This window comes from Gossypium arboreum, chromosome 6 (genome assembly GCF_025698485.1).
Source record: "Gossypium arboreum isolate Shixiya-1 chromosome 6, ASM2569848v2, whole genome shotgun sequence".
NCBI classification, from domain to species: domain Eukaryota; kingdom Viridiplantae; phylum Streptophyta; class Magnoliopsida; order Malvales; family Malvaceae; genus Gossypium; species Gossypium arboreum.
The window spans coordinates 19,604,455-19,626,467 of record NC_069075.1 but is presented as its reverse complement, the minus strand read 5'-3'; the positions used below and the strand labels follow the sequence as shown (position 1 = coordinate 19,626,467).

The following is a 22,013-nucleotide window of genomic DNA, read 5'->3' as shown; positions in this document are numbered from 1 at the left end:
CTTTAGGCTATGATGAACAAAGATGGATAAAACTTTGTTCTTTTCACCCCTTTTTCTTTTAATAAAATTTCATATTTCATCCATTTAATTCTTTAATACAAAAGACATGAAATTCCCATCATGGAACATTTACCTAAACCATTATCATGGAACATTTACCTAACCCATTATCATGGAATATTTACCTAATCCATTATCATGGAACATTTACCTAACCCATTATCAATTTGTATCAATTTGTACCATAAATTATGGATATCAAGTGCACATTTTGTCTACAACAACATGATGGCTGGCCACTTCATGTAAAATGGGAGGTTTGTCATGCAAATCCTCCTATTTTGCACTCCTATTTATTTGGCCACTTCAATTTAGCCTATAGCATTTTCAAACATTTTCACATAAGTCCTAGTTCATAATTTTACTCACAAATGACAAAATTAAAGCATGAAATTTTGCCAACATTCACAGAATTCCCGAAAATTGGGGCGTTACATTATAAGCGTCCTGATTTAGGCTTTTTGTGAGCTTCCTGATATGGCTCGCTTGAACATCCTGTTATATGGCTATCCGGAGCTCCTTGATAATAGCTCTTTTGAGTTACCTGTTAAGCTCAATGAGCTTCCTGTTCTAAACTCTTATGAGTTTTCTATTATAGCCCGAATAAGCTTCCTATTACATGGCTCACATGAGCATCCTGTTATTTGGCTCGAGAGAGTGCTTCCTAATTATATGCCCTAATTGGATACCCCTGAATATGAGTTGACAGTTTATAATGTTGTACACTTCAACTGTACTACATCTGTATCCATCGATATTTCAAATAAATTCAATGGGCAAAGTTCTGTTATGGCTAATCTAAACTTGAGATGATTTATAATAGAAATGTATATGTTATATGAAAATATGATAAGAAAAGTATATATGTATGAAAGTTATTACATGATGAACTCATCTTTAGTACTTGAAAAGTATTTAGAAATTCATGACTAACTTGCTTGATTGAGTGTATGTGATTAGGCAATTGGTCAATTTGTTGGATGTATGTTATTTATATGATTACTTAAATTGAACATAATTGGTAAGTTAAATTCCTATTATACGAACTTACTAAGCATTAAATGCTTACTTTGTTTTATTTTCCTCTGTTTTATAGTACTCAGAGGCTCGTGAAGGTTGGAACTTGGTTGGAGACACATCACACTATCTCTCGGACTTCTTGGTATATGAAATAAGCTAACTTTTGGTATAATGACCTGTATAGGCTAAAATAGGTCAAATGATAAAATATTATTTTGTTTGTAACTAGCCATTGAAATGACTAGTGTTAAGCATATTATGATGTAATTATAAAAGGCCTTATCAAGTTTTGATATGTGTTGAAAAGGTTATATGGTGGAGAACATATAAACCTATTGATGAATGGTTTTGAATTAACATAATTTATCAAGTATGCCTATAAGAATAAATGGGCCTTTGGTAAGTTTAAACACTTGAACGTACATGAATATTACTTGATTTTGGTTTGGTTTAAAATGTTTTGAATTGTTTTGGAAATGTGTTAAAATATTAATGTAGGTACAAGGAAAAATTTGGGTGAGAAATGAGGCTTGGAAATGGCCTTATTTTGTCCACACGGGTAGACACATGGACGTGTGTCTCAACTGTGTGTGACACATGGCCATGCGCACGGGCGTGAGATTTGGCCATGTGTCATCTGCATCTTAAAAATTAAGAAATATAATGCTCATAATTGATCACATGGGCAGAGACACAGGTGTGTGTCTCAGCCGTGTGTCTTGGCCGTATGAATCCTGCACCTAATTTTTAAAATTAAATTGTCCATACAGCCTAGCTCACGGGCCTGTGGCTGGCCGTGTGATCCAAGTCAGAGAGTTACACGGGTATGAACATAGGCTAGGACACGACCGTACCGTGTGCCTTACATCGAATGCCCACACGGTCTAGGACACGAGCATGTCATTTGGCCGTGTGAGCCACACAGCCTACCCACACGGGCGTGTGACCTCTGTATTTAAGAAAAATTTTGAAACTTCGCGAAAAATTCTCTAAGTTCCCAATTTAGTCCTAACTTGTTTTTTAATTTGTAAATTGGGCCTCGAGGGTCCAATTAAGGGACAATACGATTAAATATGATTGGTTTCGGATATGAATAGTAAATGATATAAATTAACTATATTTGTTCTGTAAATTTCGACAATGCTTTAACCCTGTTCCGGCGACGGATATGGGTTAGGAGTGTTACATTGCATTTGAACCAGAAGAAAATTTTAGGAATTTGGAAATAATTTAATTGATTCGATTTATTTGATATGGAATTAAATTAGGTAGTCATGAGAATTGTTCAGCTAGAAATTTTGATTAAAGAATTTTCTTGAAAAATTAATTTGGAAAATCTTAGTGCTTTTTAGGAAAATTAAATTTGATCAAGTAAAATTAAATTAATCAAATTAATTAAGATAAATATGATAGTTTTGGAAATTAATTTTCATGTCAGAAAATTGGCCCAATGGGTAATTAAACTTGAAAATTGGACTTGAGATCGAAAATTGGGCCTGTGAATCCAAAACCAAGACCAATACCCAAAAGTTGGTTAAATCGGGCCTAGTATGTGAAACTCGGTCGATGGTTGAACCGGTGGCTAGACTAGACCGATCAAGCCATCATTAGGCCGGACTGAACCGACAAAAATCAAAATAGCTCGGGGGTGCCGACGGCTAGGACAATGAAATTCGATGGCGAAAAATGGTGCGTGATTTACGGGTCTTTAGTGGTTGAGTAATGGAAGAATTACACTCCTACTGGGATTTTACTAGAGAATTTGATTTCAGATTAACTATTCCAAAAATAATATTATTTTAATATATTTGATATTAAATTAAATTTAATACTTATCTCAATAGTATTTTATTAATTTAATATTAAAGTCATTATCTTAATATTAAATTAAATTTAATGATTATCTTGTATATATTCTATTAATTTAATAAGATTTAATATTAAAATAATCTAATATTTATCTTGATAAATATTATATTAATTTAATATTAAAGTGATTAAGTTTAATCATAGTTGAACTCTCTAAACTCTTCATATATAAATAGAGCCTTGGGTCATTATTTTTCACATATTTAAATTCAAGAGAAAGTTGTATAGAGAACATTCTTTGAAGAAATTATTTTTAGAAAATTTCCAGAGATATTTTCTTATTTACAACTTGGGACAAAAGTTTAGAGAAATTTTGAAATTACCTAACTATTAATTTTTGTAATTTTTTTATTTGAAGCAAGCCCACACTCGGTAGACGTGAGCTTGAGGATAGCAGAGAAGACTACTTGATTGATGCATTCATCCTAAACGAATCGAAAATGTACAATTTTGATTAAGTGTTTATTACTTTAGATATCACAACCAAATTCTTGATTTTGGAAAAAAAAAAAAACAATTTATATATTTTCTACTACATTTTACAAACCTGATTTTCCAACCGTACACAGTGGCATGCCAATCATATCCTAACCATTTTACTAAGTTCACAAGGGCATTTTTTACACATTTAACTTCATATTTTCAATTCAGTCCAATTCTAGCATTGATATCAATTCACAAATAATAAATCTAAATTCAAACATGTATTTGTTAAATCAAATACATAACATCCTAAAATAAAAATTACCATATGAACTTACCTGTTCAAAACACTAAACAGTTGATTCTTCAGGGGCTAATCAATAATTTTAGCTTTTACTTGGTTAACTCTGCTTTGATCCAGTTCTTGATCTAATAGTGATCGAATGCTTGAAACCCTTGGTTGATTTTTCTCTTTTCTTAACTATGGAGGTTCGATTATGGAAGAAAGGAGAAGATGAACACTCTCTCTTTCTTTCCACTCATCTAAGTATATGCAATATAATTAAAACTTACTTAACCTTAGTTTATTAGCTTAATTACTTCTTAATCACATTTTAGTGCATAATCCATCATCATCCACTGTTACTTAGTTAAAAATGGTTTAATTACCATTTTGGACCTTTGGCAAATTACAAATTATGTCCCTAAGCCTTTTTTGACTTAAAAACCTATAATGATTAAACTTTTACAATTTAGTCCTTCTACCCTAAATAAGTAATTAATAGATAAAATTGATGGGCCAAAAATTGATTTATTTTTATAATAATCTTCTAAATATTCAAATTTTATTTATGAGCTTGGTTTACAAAAATGGGGTTCCAAAATTGCCTTTTCTGACACTATTGAAAATCGACTTGTTACATGAAAATTTAAATAACTTTAATTTTTTAGCACATGCTCCGGTTGCACGTCCCATTCACATTGTACATTGGGACGAGTGAGATGTCACACCCAATTTCTATTAAAGTCCAGAATTAAAAAAGACAGGGAATTAACTGAAGAAGATTATAAGTTCAGTGGACCTTATTGGGAAATCTAGAAACTTTAGTGGCTAAAAGGTAAATAATTAGGTTTCAATCCTAGTTTGGTTAAGTTAGAACCGACTGGTTTTTTATTGGGAGACAAAATGACTAGTAATGGTTGATTATTTGGGGTTATGGTGACTGTGCAAAATAGGAGTATATATATGTGAGAAGGGTTATTTCTACAAGGGAAATTTTTCAATTCTGTTTGTATTTTCTTCCCTTTCGCATACTGAAGAAGAGAAAGATGAGGAAAGCTCTATATGGGGCAATGATCGTGAGGTCTGATGCCAGGAAGTAGAGAATTAGGGGAATTGGTAAACCTTTCTATTTTTCTGTATTCGTAAAATTGAGAAAAGGGAAGTAAGGACGTCTGAAATTTTTGAAAAAAAGCTCCTATTTGAAACTGGATTCTGGATTTTTAAGTTAAAGATCTTCAGTTTAATTGGTATATGTGTTATCATGCTTAGTTGTCAGGACAAAGGAGGTTTTGACATTTGTATAAGCTAAGCTGGCGAGGACGAATAATTTAAAGTGAGTTTTTGTACTCCACTTTGGGGTTTTTTTTATTGTTGTGCTGCTAGAATATTCTGCTCGTGTGTCTATTTTGAGTTCAGTCTAAATTCCATGGTTGAATATGATTACGTTGAATGAGTAAGCTATGCATGCATAATGTTGTGAAATATATAAATGATTTAATATGTCCTCTAAATGCAAGATGTGTTTGGGTATTGATGTGTTGATATATGACATACTACATGTTATAATAATAAGTGAATTGTTTTGTATGAAAACTATGTTAATAAAATGTGGAGTATAGAGGGAGTTACTTTGACGGGTTAGTCGAAGTTAGGAAAAATTGGCGTAGTGGAGGAATTGACAAATTGAAAGGGGATTTGAAGGAGTTTTGTGACATTGTAGAATGGTTATTTACTGGTCCTATGGGGCAACACTTCGAAAGGGGTTTACTGATTCTTCAGAATCAAAAGTCCATGGTTAGTCATAACATGATCCAATGGTGAACAGGTACACCTTATGACAATAATGAAACCTACAAGGACATTGAGTAAGGAAGCCTGTTAGTATATAAAAAAGGAAGTAACTATTGATAACTTTTGAAAAGAGTTATATTTCATGCCCTTAGGCTTAGTTAATTGTCTGTACATAAGTGTCGTTAGTTGCATTTTAGAATATTGCGTTGACACTTTTAAAGCATTACATTGAAGAGCTTGGATTGCGCTTAATTGTGATTACATGTTGCTTTTAACCGCTACAATTGCTTCATAGGACTACATGGACTCATGCATATAACACATCACGCGTTTAAACTCATATAGATACTGTACGAAGCTCACAGACATACGTTCAACAGTCACTCAAGGACTCATGTACCATTACTAGAACATCAACTTATAAGAAGAGACTTTTTAGAATGACTTGTAAAAGTCGATACTAAGGATTCACCTGAGAACTTTCCTTCACTTCAACTTAGAGTTTCTATTCCAATGATCTTACCCAAACTAGAAGCAACAACATTTTAAAAGATTATGGAACTTCTATTAAAATATCATTTACAGACAATTTACTCACATCTCAATTACAAACGACCCTCATGCAGGGTCATCTATTCACAACCTATTATTTTTGTCTCTTAACATCCTTACTCTTTCAAAATCATAGCATGCAGAGCTATCAGACTTAGTAGGAAGTTGAAACATCCACTGACTAACCCAAAGACCTTAGCTTCCAATTTAACAAAGAAAAAACGAATATTTAGTCTTAAGAAGAACAAAAGCATAGAACAGAAGGAAGAAAACCATCTGGATGTTCCCTTCTCACCATATATATACTTAATTCCTCTTATTGGATTTTGAAAAGTGTCGAATGCATACAGAAATTGTCCCATAAATGACTTCCAAAAATCGAGAAAAATATAAAAGATATTCCGGTGCAAATGTTGTTTGACCAATCAATCCATTTAGTTGAATCCCAACCAATCACGTTACAGAACCCACCTTGCATAGTGTTCGAGCAAACCGGGTGTAACATACCTTTGGTGGTAACTTTCATAAGGCGTGCTCTTGAAGATGATCTAATCTCCTAAAATTTTCTCATACACTTGATATGCATGTCATGCTTAGTAAACATTTTAAGGCGTACCCTTCAGTTGGTATACTCTTCATTAATTAAGAAACATCAGGAGATGAAAACCTAAGATTCTACGTAGACGGATATATTATGCACCAGGATTTAACTTGCCAAAATTCAGAAAGGTGGCGAACTATACTACAATAGTGCGACAAAACATGTAAGCTTTTATTCATCTTTCTCTCGGATACAACAATTTTGGGGTATGACAACACTCTCCTCCTTCACGAAAATTTTATCTTCAAAATTTTTCCCCGGATCAGGTGTATAACACTGCTTGGCAAAATGCCCAACATAATTATAGCATATTTCTCATCGATGACGTACACTTTATAAATCCTAATTGGCGTGAATGCAAACAACCAGCCTCGTTTAGCATATGCTAGCTCGTGGGTAAATATTCGCAGGTACTCTTATATTTTCAATCGTCATGTAACTTCAATATTGACAGGTGTTGAGTTGCGATTAGAGTATTTAAACAGTTGACCTAAATTTTAAAACTTCACACAGATATTTGGTTCCTTATAAGATTGAAACTTAAACACCTTTCCAATCACTTTGTTGTATCATCAAAACCCTAGACTTCTTTTCTGACAAAGTTTCTTGCTTCTTTCGTCTTAAGTTCATATTTTCTCTAAAGGTAATTCTCACTGTTCTTTTCCTTTCATTTTTATAATACAAAATGGTTAGAATCTGTAATGACCCAAAATTTACGGGTATTAGAAAAATACATTTTTGGGCCACCATTGTCGTAAAACGAATTTGTAAATATTTATTGAAAATATTTGCGAAGTTAGTTGTGTGATTAATTAGATTTTGGTTAGGTGAATTAGCTTGAATAAAGGGTGAAAACTTAATTATAGAATAGAGAAAAGTCAAGGGACTAAATTAGCAATTAAGCCATATGTGACAAGTGTGTGGTAATAGTGAAATGCATGTGGTAAAATAAATTACATATATTAATTAATTAATTATTTATTATTTAAGTAAATGATATTATGTTATTATATTATTACATTATTATATTATATTATATTATATTATATTATATTATTATATTATATTATTATATTATATAACATAAAATAAAGTAAATGAAACAAATAAATAAAGAAAAGAATATAAAAAGAACAAAGCATTGGAACGAAACAAAGAAGGTAAAGGAGAAAGAAAAGGAAAAGAAAAAAATTAGGGTTTAGGGTTTATGTTGAATAATTTGAAGTATTAGGGTTTAAATTGATAGAATTTTAAGTTAGAAGTGAAAAAGGGATTGAATTGTAAAATGAATCATAAATTTTGAATAATAGGGACTAAATTGAGAGAATTTCAAAATTAGGGATTTATGGTGAAATTAGAGAGTTAAATTTAGTTTTAAGTGTTAATTGAATTAAAATAAAGAATAAATTGTGAAGAAAATAAAGTTAGTTTTGGTTAGGGACTAAATTGGAATTTAGGCAAAAGTTATGTATAAATTAAAATATTCAATGTTAATTTGTAGTGTATTGATAAGTTTTAATTTTTTAATTTTTGTAGCTAATGTTGAGCCGAAGACCTCGGCTAAGAAAGGAAAAGACAAGATTATCGATGAATAACTCGAGAATTACAGTTTGTATTTCTATAATCCGAATCTAATTATTATTAATTATTGTATTTTGATTAATAAATATGGTAAGTGAAATGAGGTAAGTATTGTTATTATGATCTTGAAATTGAATGCTTGAATATATGTGAATGTTAATTTGTAAGGGATATTGATTGAAATGGAAAAAGTGATTATTTGAAATATGTATTGATGGGAAATTGAAAAGTGATGTAAAACCCTATTAATTGTATCGGGCTGAGTTGGATATAGTTGGCATGCCATAGGGTTGGAAGTGTTTAGGGATACTTCGACCATAAGTCGATGAGACACTGGGTGTCATATTATTACTTCAGATAAATTCGATGGGGTACTGGGTACCAACTTACTTTGGCAAGGCCGATGAGACACTGGGTGTCAACTTATTTCTTCGAATTATCCGATAAGGCACTGGGTGCCATACTAGTATGCTTTGGTTGGATCCGTGTATCTGCCAAAGTCCGAGTTTTGTTAATAGGGGTAATTAAATGAAATGGCATTATGATTGATATTGGATAATATTATAAGTGATTTGAAATGAGAAAGTGAATTGAAATATGCATATGAAATGCACGAATTATGAGTTCATGAAATGGTTATTGATATAGTGAGATGATATGTGTATTCCATTGAGAAATGTTATTGAATAGTAATTATGAGATTGAAGTAGTAAGAGATGGGTATTGAAAATGTTATAAATGATTGTTTATGAAATTAATTATTAGTTGAATGATTTTCGTTATGTGAATTTAAATATATAATATCATAAAGTCTTGTCTATTAAGTATTCAGATTATAGAAATACCACTGAGTTTATACTCAGCATACGGTTTGTTTCTGTGCACAGGTTAGGTTAAAGTTCGAATGTTGAATCAGCATCCAAGGTTGATCTCGAACTCATTGTGGTGAAGTACTTTTCTTTTTGGTATATGGCATGTACTTAGGTTGTTTGTGTAAGTCATATTGGAAAATGATTGTAAATGATGTTAAAATATGAAATTGTTTGAATACATATGAATTTATGTGTTATGATTTAATATTATTAAATGGTATGTTTTGGTTTGAACTAGTGTGAAAAATAGAATTGGTTTAAATAGTATACTATTAGATTGATTTGAATAATATATGTGAAGTATTTATGAGTAAACATTGGTTAGCTTAATTAGGTTGATTATTTAACATGATTTGGATGTATTTGATTGTGTCTTGGATCGGTTGAATAATTGGTTGTTGAATTGCTTGTGGTTTAAGTTTGCAGGGTTGGAAAAACTTGATGAAAAAGGCTCATTTTGAGTCTACACGGCCTGGCACACGGGCATGTGACTAGACAGTGTGAGACACACGGTTTACACATGGGCATGTGGTTAGGCCGTGTGTCCCCTGCATCTTAAAAATTTAAAACAAAATGCTCAGGTATTACCACACAGGCAGAGACACGGGTGTGTGTCTCAGTTGTGTAAAGCACACGGGCTTGTAAGTTGGCCGTGTGAGGTAATCAGAGAGTTACACAGGTTAGGACATGGCCTGAAGCATGGGCATGTCATAGGACCACACGGGCGTGTGAGCCCTGCACTTAAGAAATTTTGAAATTTCATAAAAAAAAAATTTGAGTTTCCAATTGAGTCTCGATTTGTTTCTAACACGTGAATTGAGCTTCAGGGCTCAATAAAGGGACATTATGATTAAATTATGATGTGTATGTTATAATATTATATGATTGTTTATATTTGTTCTGAAATATTCGGTAATGCTCTTTAACCTTATTCTGGCGATGGATAAGGGCTAAGGGGTGTTACAGAATCACTACACGAAGAAGTGGTCGTGGCCAAGGTAGTAGAATCAATAGCCTAGAGATGTGTTTAAGATCGGTCCCAAGGGTTTTGAGAATACCCAATGGGTGGTTGCTCCCATGTATGAATGCAACACTGTTAAAGAATAGTTGAATCCGTATTTAGGTGCTCCAGGTATTCTTCGGTCAAATTTTGTCTACGACTTTCAACTAACCCGAAAGTCATATAAGTGATATCACCAGGGGTTTTACTCTTCCCCTCATTTTGCTGGAGGTTAGCTTCTACCTACCTTTCCATCCTTCTTTCTGCTCGGTGCTGAATGAGTACCGCTGTAACAGCCCGATTTAGACCCTAATCGGAATGGTGATTTTGGGACCACGAATCCGAGTCAGAAAAATATTTTTAAATTATTTTTCGTGTTTATTTTGTGTGAATTTACATTGTGAAATTTTCGTGATTTAATTTTATCGTTTGGGTATCCGATTAAATGAAAGGACCTAATCGCATAAATTGAAAATTAGCTAGTTTTAATTGTAAGGACTGTTTTGGTAATAGCTTCTTAAATGGAAGCACTCATGAAGCAAAAAGTCCAATTTTTTTTTCTATATATATGTTAGTGGACGGCATTAGCTAAGTTGAATGTATATTTTTATTTAATATGTATAATAAATATATATGTTATAATAATAAAATGTATATAATTATATGTATATAATATAAGTTATGAGTTAGAAGCCATGTGCATGTGACATGGACGAATATGTCCTTGGCTTATAAGCTTTAGTTGTTAATTTTAAAAAGGATAATTTAGGAAGCCAACCTTTAATTTATATAATATATGTTATAAAATAAAATAAGCCTAAGTGCTCTTATAATATCACCATAGCCGAATATAAACTAAAGAAGAAAAAAAAAGAGAAGAAACTAGGTTCGGCCATCTCACAAGTTCAAATTCAAGATAAAGAACTAAAGAAATCGAATTTGGATTGGGGAAAAACAAAAGTTGTTGACTAGCTGCCCGATTCCATTTTGTACCATCCGAGGTAAGTTTATAAGCAAATAGACGTGTTTATTTGGTAATTAAATGTTATATTTATATGTTGTTATGAAATGTGGAATTTTAATATGCTATGGCCGAAAATGATTAAATTTGACTACTACACTTTCGAGTTCAATTCGATCGAGCTACGACGTCCGGAAGCCCCGTATGAACCTTAGGAATAGCTAGGATACATATGTCATGACATAGGATTCTGGTATATGTGTGCGAGTAAGACCATGGCATCGATATGTGATTCTGATATGTGTTTACGAGTAAGACCCTGTCTGGGACAGTGGCATCAATATGTGGTTACATGTAAGACCACGTCTGGAACGTTGGCATTGTACGATTTATGTTATTATCCGAGTGTCCTATCCAATTCTGAATGGTTCATCGGGCAATGATAAGCTATATTTGAATGTGTAAAACGAGCCATGTGACAGGTATGAATTAAATTGTTACCAAGTCAAGGTAATGATAATAAGTAATTAATATTCGATATAATGACTTATTGAATGAGTATGGATGGTGAAATTATATTATAGTAATCAAAATTGGTAAGGATATTCATTTATTGTCTTCGACTGATATGTGTTGTGGTTATAAATGGAACTAACTACATTCAATCATTTGGTTAATGTATATATAATGATATATATTATTATACTTGAGTAGAAGTTATGAATATAAGTGAAATTGATTGCTTAATGATATTTTGGCTTTGTAAATGAAGTATTTATTACTTGGGTTGATTTCATAAGCATTCGGTCAAGGTGTGGATTTTGTATAAGAATGAAATATCATGAATGAATGTGGTAGGTTAAAGAAAAAATATATTCATATCAGAGTAGTTCGGTTAAATTTATTATTGAGATAGTTATATTATTAGTTTGTTTATTTGCTTATAGCTTACTAAGCTATAATAGTTTATCGTGTGAATGTTTATTTCTATTTTATAGATTTTTTTTGGAAAGTCAAGTTACAAATCCGGGGATCCTCTGCAAAGTTCATCACACTATTTAATATTTTGGGTACCTTTATAAGTTAAATTCGAATTATGGCATGTATAAGCCAAAATGTGTTTTGGGATGGTAAATTTTGGTTGTGTATAAAGCCATGCGAAATTGGCTAATTAATATGTTTGAATTTAAATATGCTGGGCATGGTCTATGTTAATTATGGTTATAAGTTGCATGCTGTGTATGCTCATTATATAAGGTAAATGTTGGATGTTTGGACAAGAAGCAGTGGTTTTAAAAGGTTTGTGATTGTTTTGACTACGATAATTCATAGGTGAAACATGCTCATGAACTTAGTAAAAAAAAATGTTTTTTTTATTTAATAAGGTAATACTTATGGCTTGGTATTTTTATTTTTGATTTTGAAAAGGGTTAAAGCTCATAATAATATATTATTTATTTCGTAAAATGTAAATGTAAGTGTGGATAATTGTTTTCATGATTGGATAGTTGATCAACTTGAATGAGGAATTTTATACAATTGTATTTCGGCATGTATGTTCATGAAAAATTTAGAAATAGACTATATATATGATTTATTTAGTAGGAATTCTAATATATGAGATGGGCATTTAATTAAAGTCATGCATGTGTACTTGCATTTAGATATGATTGCAATAATGATGATGTGATACGCATGAATTTAGTAATGCATATTGATTATCTAACTTTTAACTAATATTAAGTGACATTACGTGGTCAAATCATAATGTGAAAATATAATTTATATTAGCAGATAATCTAAACAAATTGAGCAAATCAATTGAAATGCTAATATGTCGCGTATCAAGGCCAATTGGGGATTCCTTGTCTTAGGTATTGGATCAGATGACTCTTAGAAGATAAAGACATAGATATGACTTATAGTACATTGGATATGACCCAAGTAGAATGGATCTTAACTTTGTTTATGGATTTATTCACTTGTGAGGTTCATAATGTGACATTCCTTAATTCTAAGTGGATGATGGACTATGTATTCGTGACCCGTATATTTTGATGTAAACGAAAGTCTAAGTTCAAATGTATAAGGAACTGAAAGTTGGTACATTTGGTATTCGATTTTTGCATGATGTAGCATCATATCACAATAGTGGAATTCATAGCCCAAAAAAGGGTAAATGATATTTTCTCATTAACATTACATGATAGAGGAAAAGTAACATGGTGATGGGTTATTTGTCTTGGAAATAAATGATTTAATTGCTATTTATTAGTTATTGGGAGAACGAACTTATCCTAAAGAGATTAAAGATATCCTATAAAGATAACACACTCATGAAAATGTCACGAGCACTTAATGAGTAGCTTTTGTAATGATATATAATAAAGGAGAGCTCAATCATGATACTTTTGTGGAATGACTTCGTGACTAAATAATGTAATTAATAGGCAAAGGGTCGAAACTTATTACAAATTATTTAAACCCTAATTATATATATCCAATCAGTTCTTTTGCTAGCTCAAGATAACCAGAATAAAATTACATATAGAACCAATAATATTGAATGAATGGAAATGATAAATTAAGAGAAATATATCGCATGTGTCACTATTCGTAGTGAAAGTGTTTTCTCACTAAGCACAAAAGTCAACTTAGAAATTAATTTAATTTCTTTGAATTATTATTTAATTAATTGTAATTAAATAGTCGAAGTGTGAGTAAGAATTAAATTAATTAGTAATTGTGAATTTATTGAATAAGACAATTAAATACACTTCCTTATAGATTCTAGTATGGTAAAGTTATCATAACTTAAACGAAATTAGAATTGGGTTGAAAAATAATTTAATTGAGAAATTAATCTAATTAATATAAATTAATTGAATAAATAATATTTTGGGAAATAGAAAATAGTTATTGGGTTGGATATATTATATAAGTTTTGAATAAAAGTCCAAATAACATATATAATTAGACTTATGACATAAAAGATCAAATTAGACCTTGTGGAATACAAGGGGTGCAAACCCTAGTAACCCATAAGGCATGCTGCCACTCCTAACACTTCTACTTAAAAGTAAAAGTCATGTTTTTTTTTATTATTAAAATACTATGATTTAATTAGACCTTATTCAAACAAAATTATTATATCAATTCTCTATAAATAGGAACTATGTATTTAACATATTATACATATCATTAATCTTCGTTATTTTGTCAGAGAATAGCATAAATTTATTTTGCAGTATAAATTCTATTTTTTGAGAAAAGCGTATTCTATTTTTTAAGAAAAGCGTATAGTTTTTAGTTAAATAGAGAATAAACTTTTCCACTAAAAATTAAGTAAAATTTTGATTCTATGCGTTTGATTCGTATTGTTTGAGCTCACATTTAAAGTAATTTGTGGTAAGAGAATAACGTAGATAGTTGTTCGATAGAAAATTGAGATTGACTTAACTGTCAGTTACAAAGCACATGGACAGTTTTGATTAATGATTTATTGTTATAAATATCAAAATGTTTAATTTTAAAAAAAATTATTAAACATTACTATGCATAAAAACATTGTTTTCTAAACCAAAATTTCCAACTAATGGCTTGTGCATGGGAAAGGGCAAAGACAAGGACAATTCCTTGCGAAGTGCAAAAATTTCGTTGCACCATGTCCCTACCCTTTCTCATGCACCGACTACTGTGTCAATATGATGCTAGCCATACCCCTCTCGATGACGCGACAAAATCCATGTTTTATTTTATTAAAAATGCCAACTACAAGGTAAATGAAATTATATAAAAATATCATTTATTTAATATAGGATAAATCTCAAAATTATATATAGATTTTAATTTAATATGTAATTATATATATCAACTTTAATTTAGTATAATTATATATATAAAACACTAATATTAATTTAAATATATATTTAACTTTAATTTTAATTTAATCATACATTTAAAAGAATAAATATATCAATTTATTTTATATTAAATAAATATAATTATTTATATATACAATATATAAATATAAAATAATATTATATCAATAATTATGTTAATAATTTATAAAATTAAATTAAATTAAAATTTTATATATAAAATTACATAAAATTAAAATTTATATATAAAGTTAAATTATAATTCGTATATAATTTTGATATTTATGAAATTTTAACTTGTGAATTGTGCGGATAATAAAACTTGTATTGCACATAAGTTCTTCGAAAAAAGCAGGCGACGGAAAAACTAATAAAAAAAAATTAATGGCTCAGCCATTGCCACGGGGACTGTTATTACAAAAAAATAATTAAAAGGGAAAAAGAAAATAAAAACAGCTATCGCTTTCGTGTTTGGGTCGAAGAGTCGTTTCTTAAGAGAGGTTTGCTTGGGGGTTGAGGAGGATCTTTCCCTTTGCTTCTACCCTTTGGCTTTTACACCCTTCTTCTCACAACATCCCCTTTCTTTGTCAACGCACCAATAAACCTCAATTCTCCATCTTTTTTTGTTTACTCCTTAGTTTTTATTTTCATCTGTTTACTTTTTGAACATAAATCTGATCGTAGAGCATCCCATTCTCATGGCCACCACTGGAAACAAGAACATCAATGCTAAATTAGTCAGTCTCTCTCTCTCTCTCTCTCATGATCTTAAACCCTCCTTTGGTTCTCTAAGATTTTTTTTTTTGGTTATTACTAGTATTTGGCGCTTTGGGTTTGGTTTAGATGCTGAATTTCTGATCTGGGTTTTGTGAATTGTTGATCATGCATGGTATTTTTGTTATGAAATCTGATATGGTTTGGTTTATGTTTGCAAAATATTATTTTGATTTTTTTGGTTTGTTAGTGCCAATCAAATCCCTGCTGGATTTTGCTCTGCTCCTCGAGGTTATTTTTCTTTGATATCTTATTACCTTGCTTGTTTAGGTTGATTAAAATTTCCAGCTAATTCTTAGTAAATATCGTCTCAATTCTGCAATTTTTCTTTCTTTTTATCATTCCTAAAGCTTAGAGATTTTGCTAAAAATTTGATTTTATGCTTAAGGTTTATGAATTTATGTCTAATTCCTATGGGTTCTTTTTGTTGTTTAGATTGTGTATATTATGTTGATATCGTAATAGTTGCTTCATGCGATTAGCTTGAAATATTGATTGCCTAACTATTGTGTTTATAAGTGAAAGTTATGTTGTGTCTTTAGTTTGAACTTCGAACCGGTGTTTCTGTTGTATGTATTCATCGTTAATGTGTATTTTATACTTCAGGTTCTACTTGGGGATGTTGGAGCTGGGAAGTCTAGCCTTGTGTTGCGCTTTGTTAAAGGACAATTTGTTGAATTTCAGGTTTCTGGTGATATTGGTTTTTGTAAGATATAACATTATTGAATTAAAAACTTCAGTAGGAATATAACTTGATATTTATTTTATTATTATGTAGGAATCAACCATAGGTGCAGCTTTCTTTTCCCAGACATTGGCCGTGAATGATGCAACTGTAAAGTTTGAGATATGGGATACAGCTGGGCAAGAGAGGTATCACAGCTTGGCACCAATGTACTACCGAGGAGCTGCAGCTGCGATTATTGTGTATGATATGACAAATCAAGTAAGTTCATGACGGCTAACCATTGTCATCTCTATGCGGTTTGGTCATCTAACCTCCAAACTGTCCACTGCTCAAAATGTGAAATTAAGCATTAGAACTTTAGGAGCATTAGTTCAGTTTCCTAAGGCTCCATTTGGTCGGTGCTTTTGCATTTTATTTATTTGCCTTGTTTTAGTTCTTTTTTCTTATTTGATGTTTATCACTTCTTTTATTGTTTAATTTTTATAATTTAAGAAAAAAAAAAGCACGGAGCGTAAATACTACTTGTCTCGAGGCAAGTTTTCGATGAATCTAATTTCGCGTTTTTTGCAACAATAAGTTTATCTTAGTTTTGTCTGCTTTATGCCTATCACTATTGCTGATATCTTCTCTAAAATCATGTTACTTCATGTTTATTTTATGGGGACCTCAAAATCTGTAGGGTGCTATTTGAAGGAAAACTAAGTTTCCCTTGGGATTGATGCTCTCTCTCCCGTCCTCTTTTTTTTTTTTTTTTTTCCCTTAATCATTTTGGTTGGTGATTTTTCTCCTTTGTGTAAAGTTTCTTTTTTGCAAGGGAACTACAGAGGAAAGATGGGGGTAGGGAGTGAAAGGGTTTATATTTCTCGGAAAGATGGGTTTTCTGTTGAGGCATTTTTAATGCATTATTTTATACACTATTACAATTTGCCACCGCATTAGTGCTAACATTTACTAGTAAGGATTTTAAAAATTTTGTGAAAATTTCCCTTTGTTGAACTAGATAAGTGAATGGCATTTACTAGCATCTGAAAGAATAGTAATAGCTTCCTTCTCATTCTGTAGGCTTCATTTGAAAGAGCCAAAAATTGGGTTCAAGAACTTCAAGCACAAGGTAGTATTTTGCCTTTTCTATTTCTTGATGACATCCTTCTTAATTGTCAATGTCAATATATCTATTTTTTGTTCTTATTTTTGCCCTTGTAATATATTTAATTAAGAACCGAGTAATTGAATAATCTAAGTTCTTGTTATATTTCTTTTTTTACTGTGAAGGCAATCCTAATATGGTAATGGCACTGGCTGGGAACAAAGCTGACTTACTGGATGCAAGGAAGGTGGCAACAGAGGCAAGTTATCAGTTTTTTATTTCACATATCTTTTTCCTTAAAATTTTAATGCTATAGTATTACTTGTAATCATTAATTATGAGCATTCTAGGATAGATTACTGCCTGGATTTCTCTAAATTTTTTTGACATTTCAAAACAAATTTTGTTTGAACTTCTACCTACATGCAAATGTCAATTTGACTTCCTGTTCTGATCCAGGAAGCACAAACTTATGCTCAGGAGAATGGTCTTTTCTTCATGGAAACTTCTGCAAAGACCGCATCCAATGTCAATGAACTTTTCTATGAAATAGGTGTTTTATATGTCGTTTTGTTAAGTTTCCTGAAAGCATTCAGTACTTGTTTTACAAAGTGGCAATTGACTTTATTTTTTCTAATTTCGTGCAGCTAAAAGATTACCTCGAGTGCAGCCAGCACAAAATCCTGCTGGAATGGTTCTCATGGATAGACCTTCAGAACGGACTGCAACTGCATCTTGCTGCTCTTAGGCTATGGTCGTTGTTTTCCCGCCTGTATCTTCTAAATAGCTCTTGTAATGCTCTCTGGCTCTGCAACCAAAGTTTTATCTTTCCTTCGCCCTGTTTGTACTATTCATTGAGAGCTGTACATGCATCTTGTCTATAGGCATTGATATAAACCCGTTTATTGCGTTGGAGATTGGTTTTTCTTGTAATTAAAGTTTGGTAATGCTATGTTTCACGGCCATAGTACGACCTGCATGTTCAAATAAAAATGCTTGCTTGTGTGGACTTGGCTGCTCCTTTACAACTCGTGTTTGTTGCTGCTGCTCGATCATTTTCTACTGAACTAATATATTTGCGTTCTGGGGTCTTGGCAATGACCTAGGCTCCTTAAGTAGAAAGCATTTAGGGACTTGCTAGTAGCTCCCTTTGGTGACTTCTTTTTGTATTTGGAGTAAGTAGCAAAGAATCCTGTTCCATCTGCCGGTGAAACTCGTAGGAATAATTTGGGGGGTTTCTCCCCCGAAATAGTTGGGGTTAATGTAGCTATTGGGTAGTGGATGGATGGTCGGTCTTTGACCAAAATCACAATAGTTGGTGTGGCTTTGTCAGAAAGCTCTTGGGAACTTCTCCCTTTTTTTAATTGCCTTAAAGCAGTAGTATAAAAATTTAGCTATTAGGCTTAGAATGGTTGTGGCACCATTTACTTGAACTGAATGAAAACTTGAAAAGCTTTTTATTGTACTTACTGGAAGATACAAAAGAATATCAATCTACCAATTCCAACATGACCATAAATCAATGTACAAGTTTGTTCGTCTGAGCGAGGCCCTATTGCTTAAAATGTTGTAAAGATTAACTTGTGGTCTTCTTAGAGTTGCAAGACATGTTTATTTTGTTTTAGTACTTTCTCGCAATCTGTGTATTACATGTGTATCGTGTCTTCTATTTTCTTTTTCTTTTTTATTTTCTTTCATTGTAAAATAAATATAATAAAAATGAAAATTATTTGTTAAATATGTTGTATTGTATTATCGAAGCTTGTTAAACCTTGTAAATTGTTTGATGGTCCTATTAAGAGTCGAAATTAATCTAATAAAAAGAAATTTCTATTTCCCGTGGAGTTGGCAAGGTGTAAATTTTATGCTTGGACTAGAATCATCGAGTAAGACAAGAATCAAACTTGAGCAGACGATGAATTAAGATTCCTTTGAAAATGAAGCTCTAGGTTAATACCAATAAATGATTGCATCATAACCAAATGCATAGACATTATCGTCAGAAGCATAGAAACTTACTAGGCAAAGAAACCCTAGTGATGCCAAATTTTATGCTTTTTGGGCCGTTACTTATAATATAGTTGTAATAAGGTTGGTTCACCATATTTCTATCGTTGTAGCTAAGCAATGAGAATAGAACCAGCACGTTCTTCTTAATAAATTAAAATCCAAAACCTTAAAGCACCAAAATCTAGTTTGCACATTAACTTAACGAGTACAAACTAACTTCATTAGAAAAAGAAAAGTACATAATTCAAATTTAGAAACTGTCATGGTTCATTATTTTGTGGTCCAAGAGGTGTAGCATTGGCCGAAACAGCAAGAACTAGCATTGAAGTTATTTCTTATGTAGTCCCTGAGAGATTGCAGCTGCTGCACAGTCCATTGGTTGAAATCCAATTCTCTCTTTCTCCAAATCATAAACGACTTTCACATCTTGCTGTTGGAAGTTCCCGAATACACCCGCTGGTCCGTAGCTACTATCATCCATGCTTTGAAACAATAGGCATTTGACCCCAGTTGAGTTAGTTGGAGCACTCATGGCATAGAAGTAATTAGCTTGGGGCAAAACGAGACTGACATTGTTCATGAAATGGAAAGTGATTGAAGGGAAAGGATCATTTGTGAATCGGTTATTTGGACATGGAACTTCATAACAGAGATCAAATCCGGTTCGCCTCTCTACATCGGTGGCTCGAGGATATGCTATCATTGGTTGGAGCATTGAGAGAAGTTGAGAATAGAATGGCTCGGGGAGGTGAGTGTAAGTGGTTCCTGAATCAATCAACATTCCCCCATTACCTTGTGAATCAAACTCTCTCAAGTTTAAAGGAACTTCAGCAGACTTAACATTGCCTACAGTTATGGCCTCTAAACCAATGTAGTAGTAGTTTGGGAACATGGGACTCTTCAACATCTGGGTGAACTGCATATTGTCACTGGAAGATGTAGCAGTATCTCCCATGAATAATGGGCTTGAAATATTTTGATTGTTGGCATACTTGAAGGCTAAGAAGCAATGAGAAAAGCCTTTCTGGAGGAACCCTAACTGTGAAGGTAGGGAAAGTACACCCCTACCAAACCCTGCAATGCCAATAGGCTCTCTATAAGTAGAGCCCACACAACCAAAGGAAAACCTGGGAACGTCCTTAGTGATATAAGGGCGACTACCATGAACCCTAAGGTTATCCCTGGTTAGGGTTCCCGCGACTAGCCCTCCTTCACCATAGGAATAGGCAAAGGAAGGACAAGGCCTAGAGCAGGTGGCTTTGAGAAGGGTGCTTAATGAACATCCAGCCTCAATACATGTATCAAAAGAGTTATCAGAGCTATGGATGTCAATACAAAAAGGGCTACCACAGGTGTCCCTAAAAGAGGAAGAAGAACTTGAAGGGGAGAAAGTACCTATTAACTTATTGTTCCTATAGTCATCACAATCCAGGCAATCAAAGGATAGATTACCGCAAGGAACCCAAGTCAGGTCACTCCCAGTATCCATGTAAACTTGAATGACTTGTCCTGGTGTTCCTATAATTAAAGTAAGCAAATATCCATCTCTTACAGCCCTCAATGGCTCAATCATATCTGAAACTTGTGAAAGTCTCTTTCTTGAGTATTTGGAGGGTTTAGGTATAGTAAAGGTAGTGCTAGAACGTGTTAGACCAAGAACAACTGAATTAGGGTTTATGTTCCCTGCTTGGGTTTGATAGAAACTGAAAAAAGCAATGACTAGGAGCAAAAGAATGGTGGTGGTGGTGGTGGTGGAGTAAGATGTCGCCATTGGACAATGTCTATCTATTTTGTATTCTCAAAGAAGGCATTTATAGATGGAAAACCTTGCTTTATTTATAGGCGCTGAAACTAGGGTACGTATAAACAGATGTTGCATGAATGTAACAATGTGAGTCGTATTGTCTTTGTGAACGTGGAGTGGGCGTGATCCACATTCATCCCCACCACCATCCCCATGAAAACAAAAAAAAGGTATTGATTTATTTATTTTGCATGGATATTAGTTTCAAAGTAGAAATGGAAGGCAAGCGGCGCTCTCTGAATGGATAATTACAGGGTAACTCTGCTAATAAAATCCCCTTTGAAGCTAGTTGAAGTGCGCATGCTGAATATTATAATATGTTTTTATATACGGTATCCAAGATTTTTTGTTTATCTGATTCAAGCAAAACAAAGAGGAAGCCATGTTGCAGTCTCATGTGAAGCAGGAGCTTCCCTTGGAATTGAATATTATAATGTCATCAAACGTACCAGTGATTATAGTGGCGAGCACGTATCACATTCACATATATACTACTTTGGTTTTCATTCAAACAATTGCTCTTTAGAAGAAACAGTTTCATATCAGTTAAATTATTCTGAGAATAAGGGATTCTCTTTGCTTGTAGTTGCATGTGTACTGCTGTAGTATATAGTTATAATTTACAGTAACATTCAGAAAATTTCATGTATCCCAATTTGATTCTGAGAACTTTCAAGTTAGGAGAGATTGAAGATGGTACCGTTTTGTTAATTTTTATAATCAGAATGAAGACAAGCTGAAATCAAGGCTGCATTG

At 32.4% G+C, this 22,013-nt stretch overlaps 2 protein-coding genes across 3 annotated transcripts; one reads left to right on the top strand and one right to left on the bottom strand.

The window, feature by feature from the left end:
* Positions 1-15,300: 15,300 nt before the first annotated feature.
* On the top strand, positions 15,301-18,471 carry LOC108476773 (ras-related protein RABF2b). 2 transcript variants are annotated; one of them, XM_017779094.2, is made up of 7 exons: positions 15,301-15,631; positions 16,275-16,352; positions 16,447-16,614; positions 17,419-17,467; positions 17,629-17,702; positions 17,903-17,996; positions 18,091-18,471. In XM_017779094.2, exons 1-7 carry the CDS (start codon positions 15,593-15,595, stop codon positions 18,189-18,191), a joined length of 603 nt encoding a protein of 200 aa, XP_017634583.1. In that variant the 5' UTR covers positions 15,301-15,592; the 3' UTR covers positions 18,192-18,471. The 2 variants fall into 2 exon arrangements, with proteins under 2 accessions (XP_017634583.1, XP_052885840.1); XM_053029880.1 differs by having other exon boundaries at positions 15,311-15,631; positions 17,629-17,706; positions 17,907-17,996.
* Positions 18,472-19,437: 966 nt separating this feature from the next.
* Positions 19,438-21,103, bottom strand: LOC108479060 (probable aspartyl protease At4g16563). Its single transcript, XM_017781486.2, has one exon. The coding sequence runs from the start codon at positions 21,024-21,026 to the stop codon at positions 19,782-19,784; it is 1,245 nt and encodes a 414-aa protein (XP_017636975.1). The 5' UTR covers positions 21,027-21,103; the 3' UTR covers positions 19,438-19,781.
* Positions 21,104-22,013: the final 910 nt, after the last annotated feature.

What these genes read in the sequence shown, in the direction of transcription:
- LOC108476773 (XM_017779094.2), top strand. Translation starts at nt 15,593, where the DNA reads ATGGCCACCACTGGAAACAAGAACATCAATGCTAAATTA. An exon ending in GACAATTTGTTGAATTTCAG is followed by an intron (nt 16,353 to 16,446) that starts GTTTCTGGTGAT and finishes ATTATTATGTAG; the next exon opens with GAATCAACCATAGGTGCAGC. An exon ending in TCAAGAACTTCAAGCACAAG is followed by an intron (nt 17,468 to 17,628) that starts GTAGTATTTTGC and finishes TTTACTGTGAAG; the next exon opens with GCAATCCTAATATGGTAATG.
- LOC108479060 (XM_017781486.2), bottom strand. Translation starts at nt 21,026, where the DNA reads ATGATTGAGCCATTGAGGGCTGTAAGAGATGGATATTTGCTTACTTTA.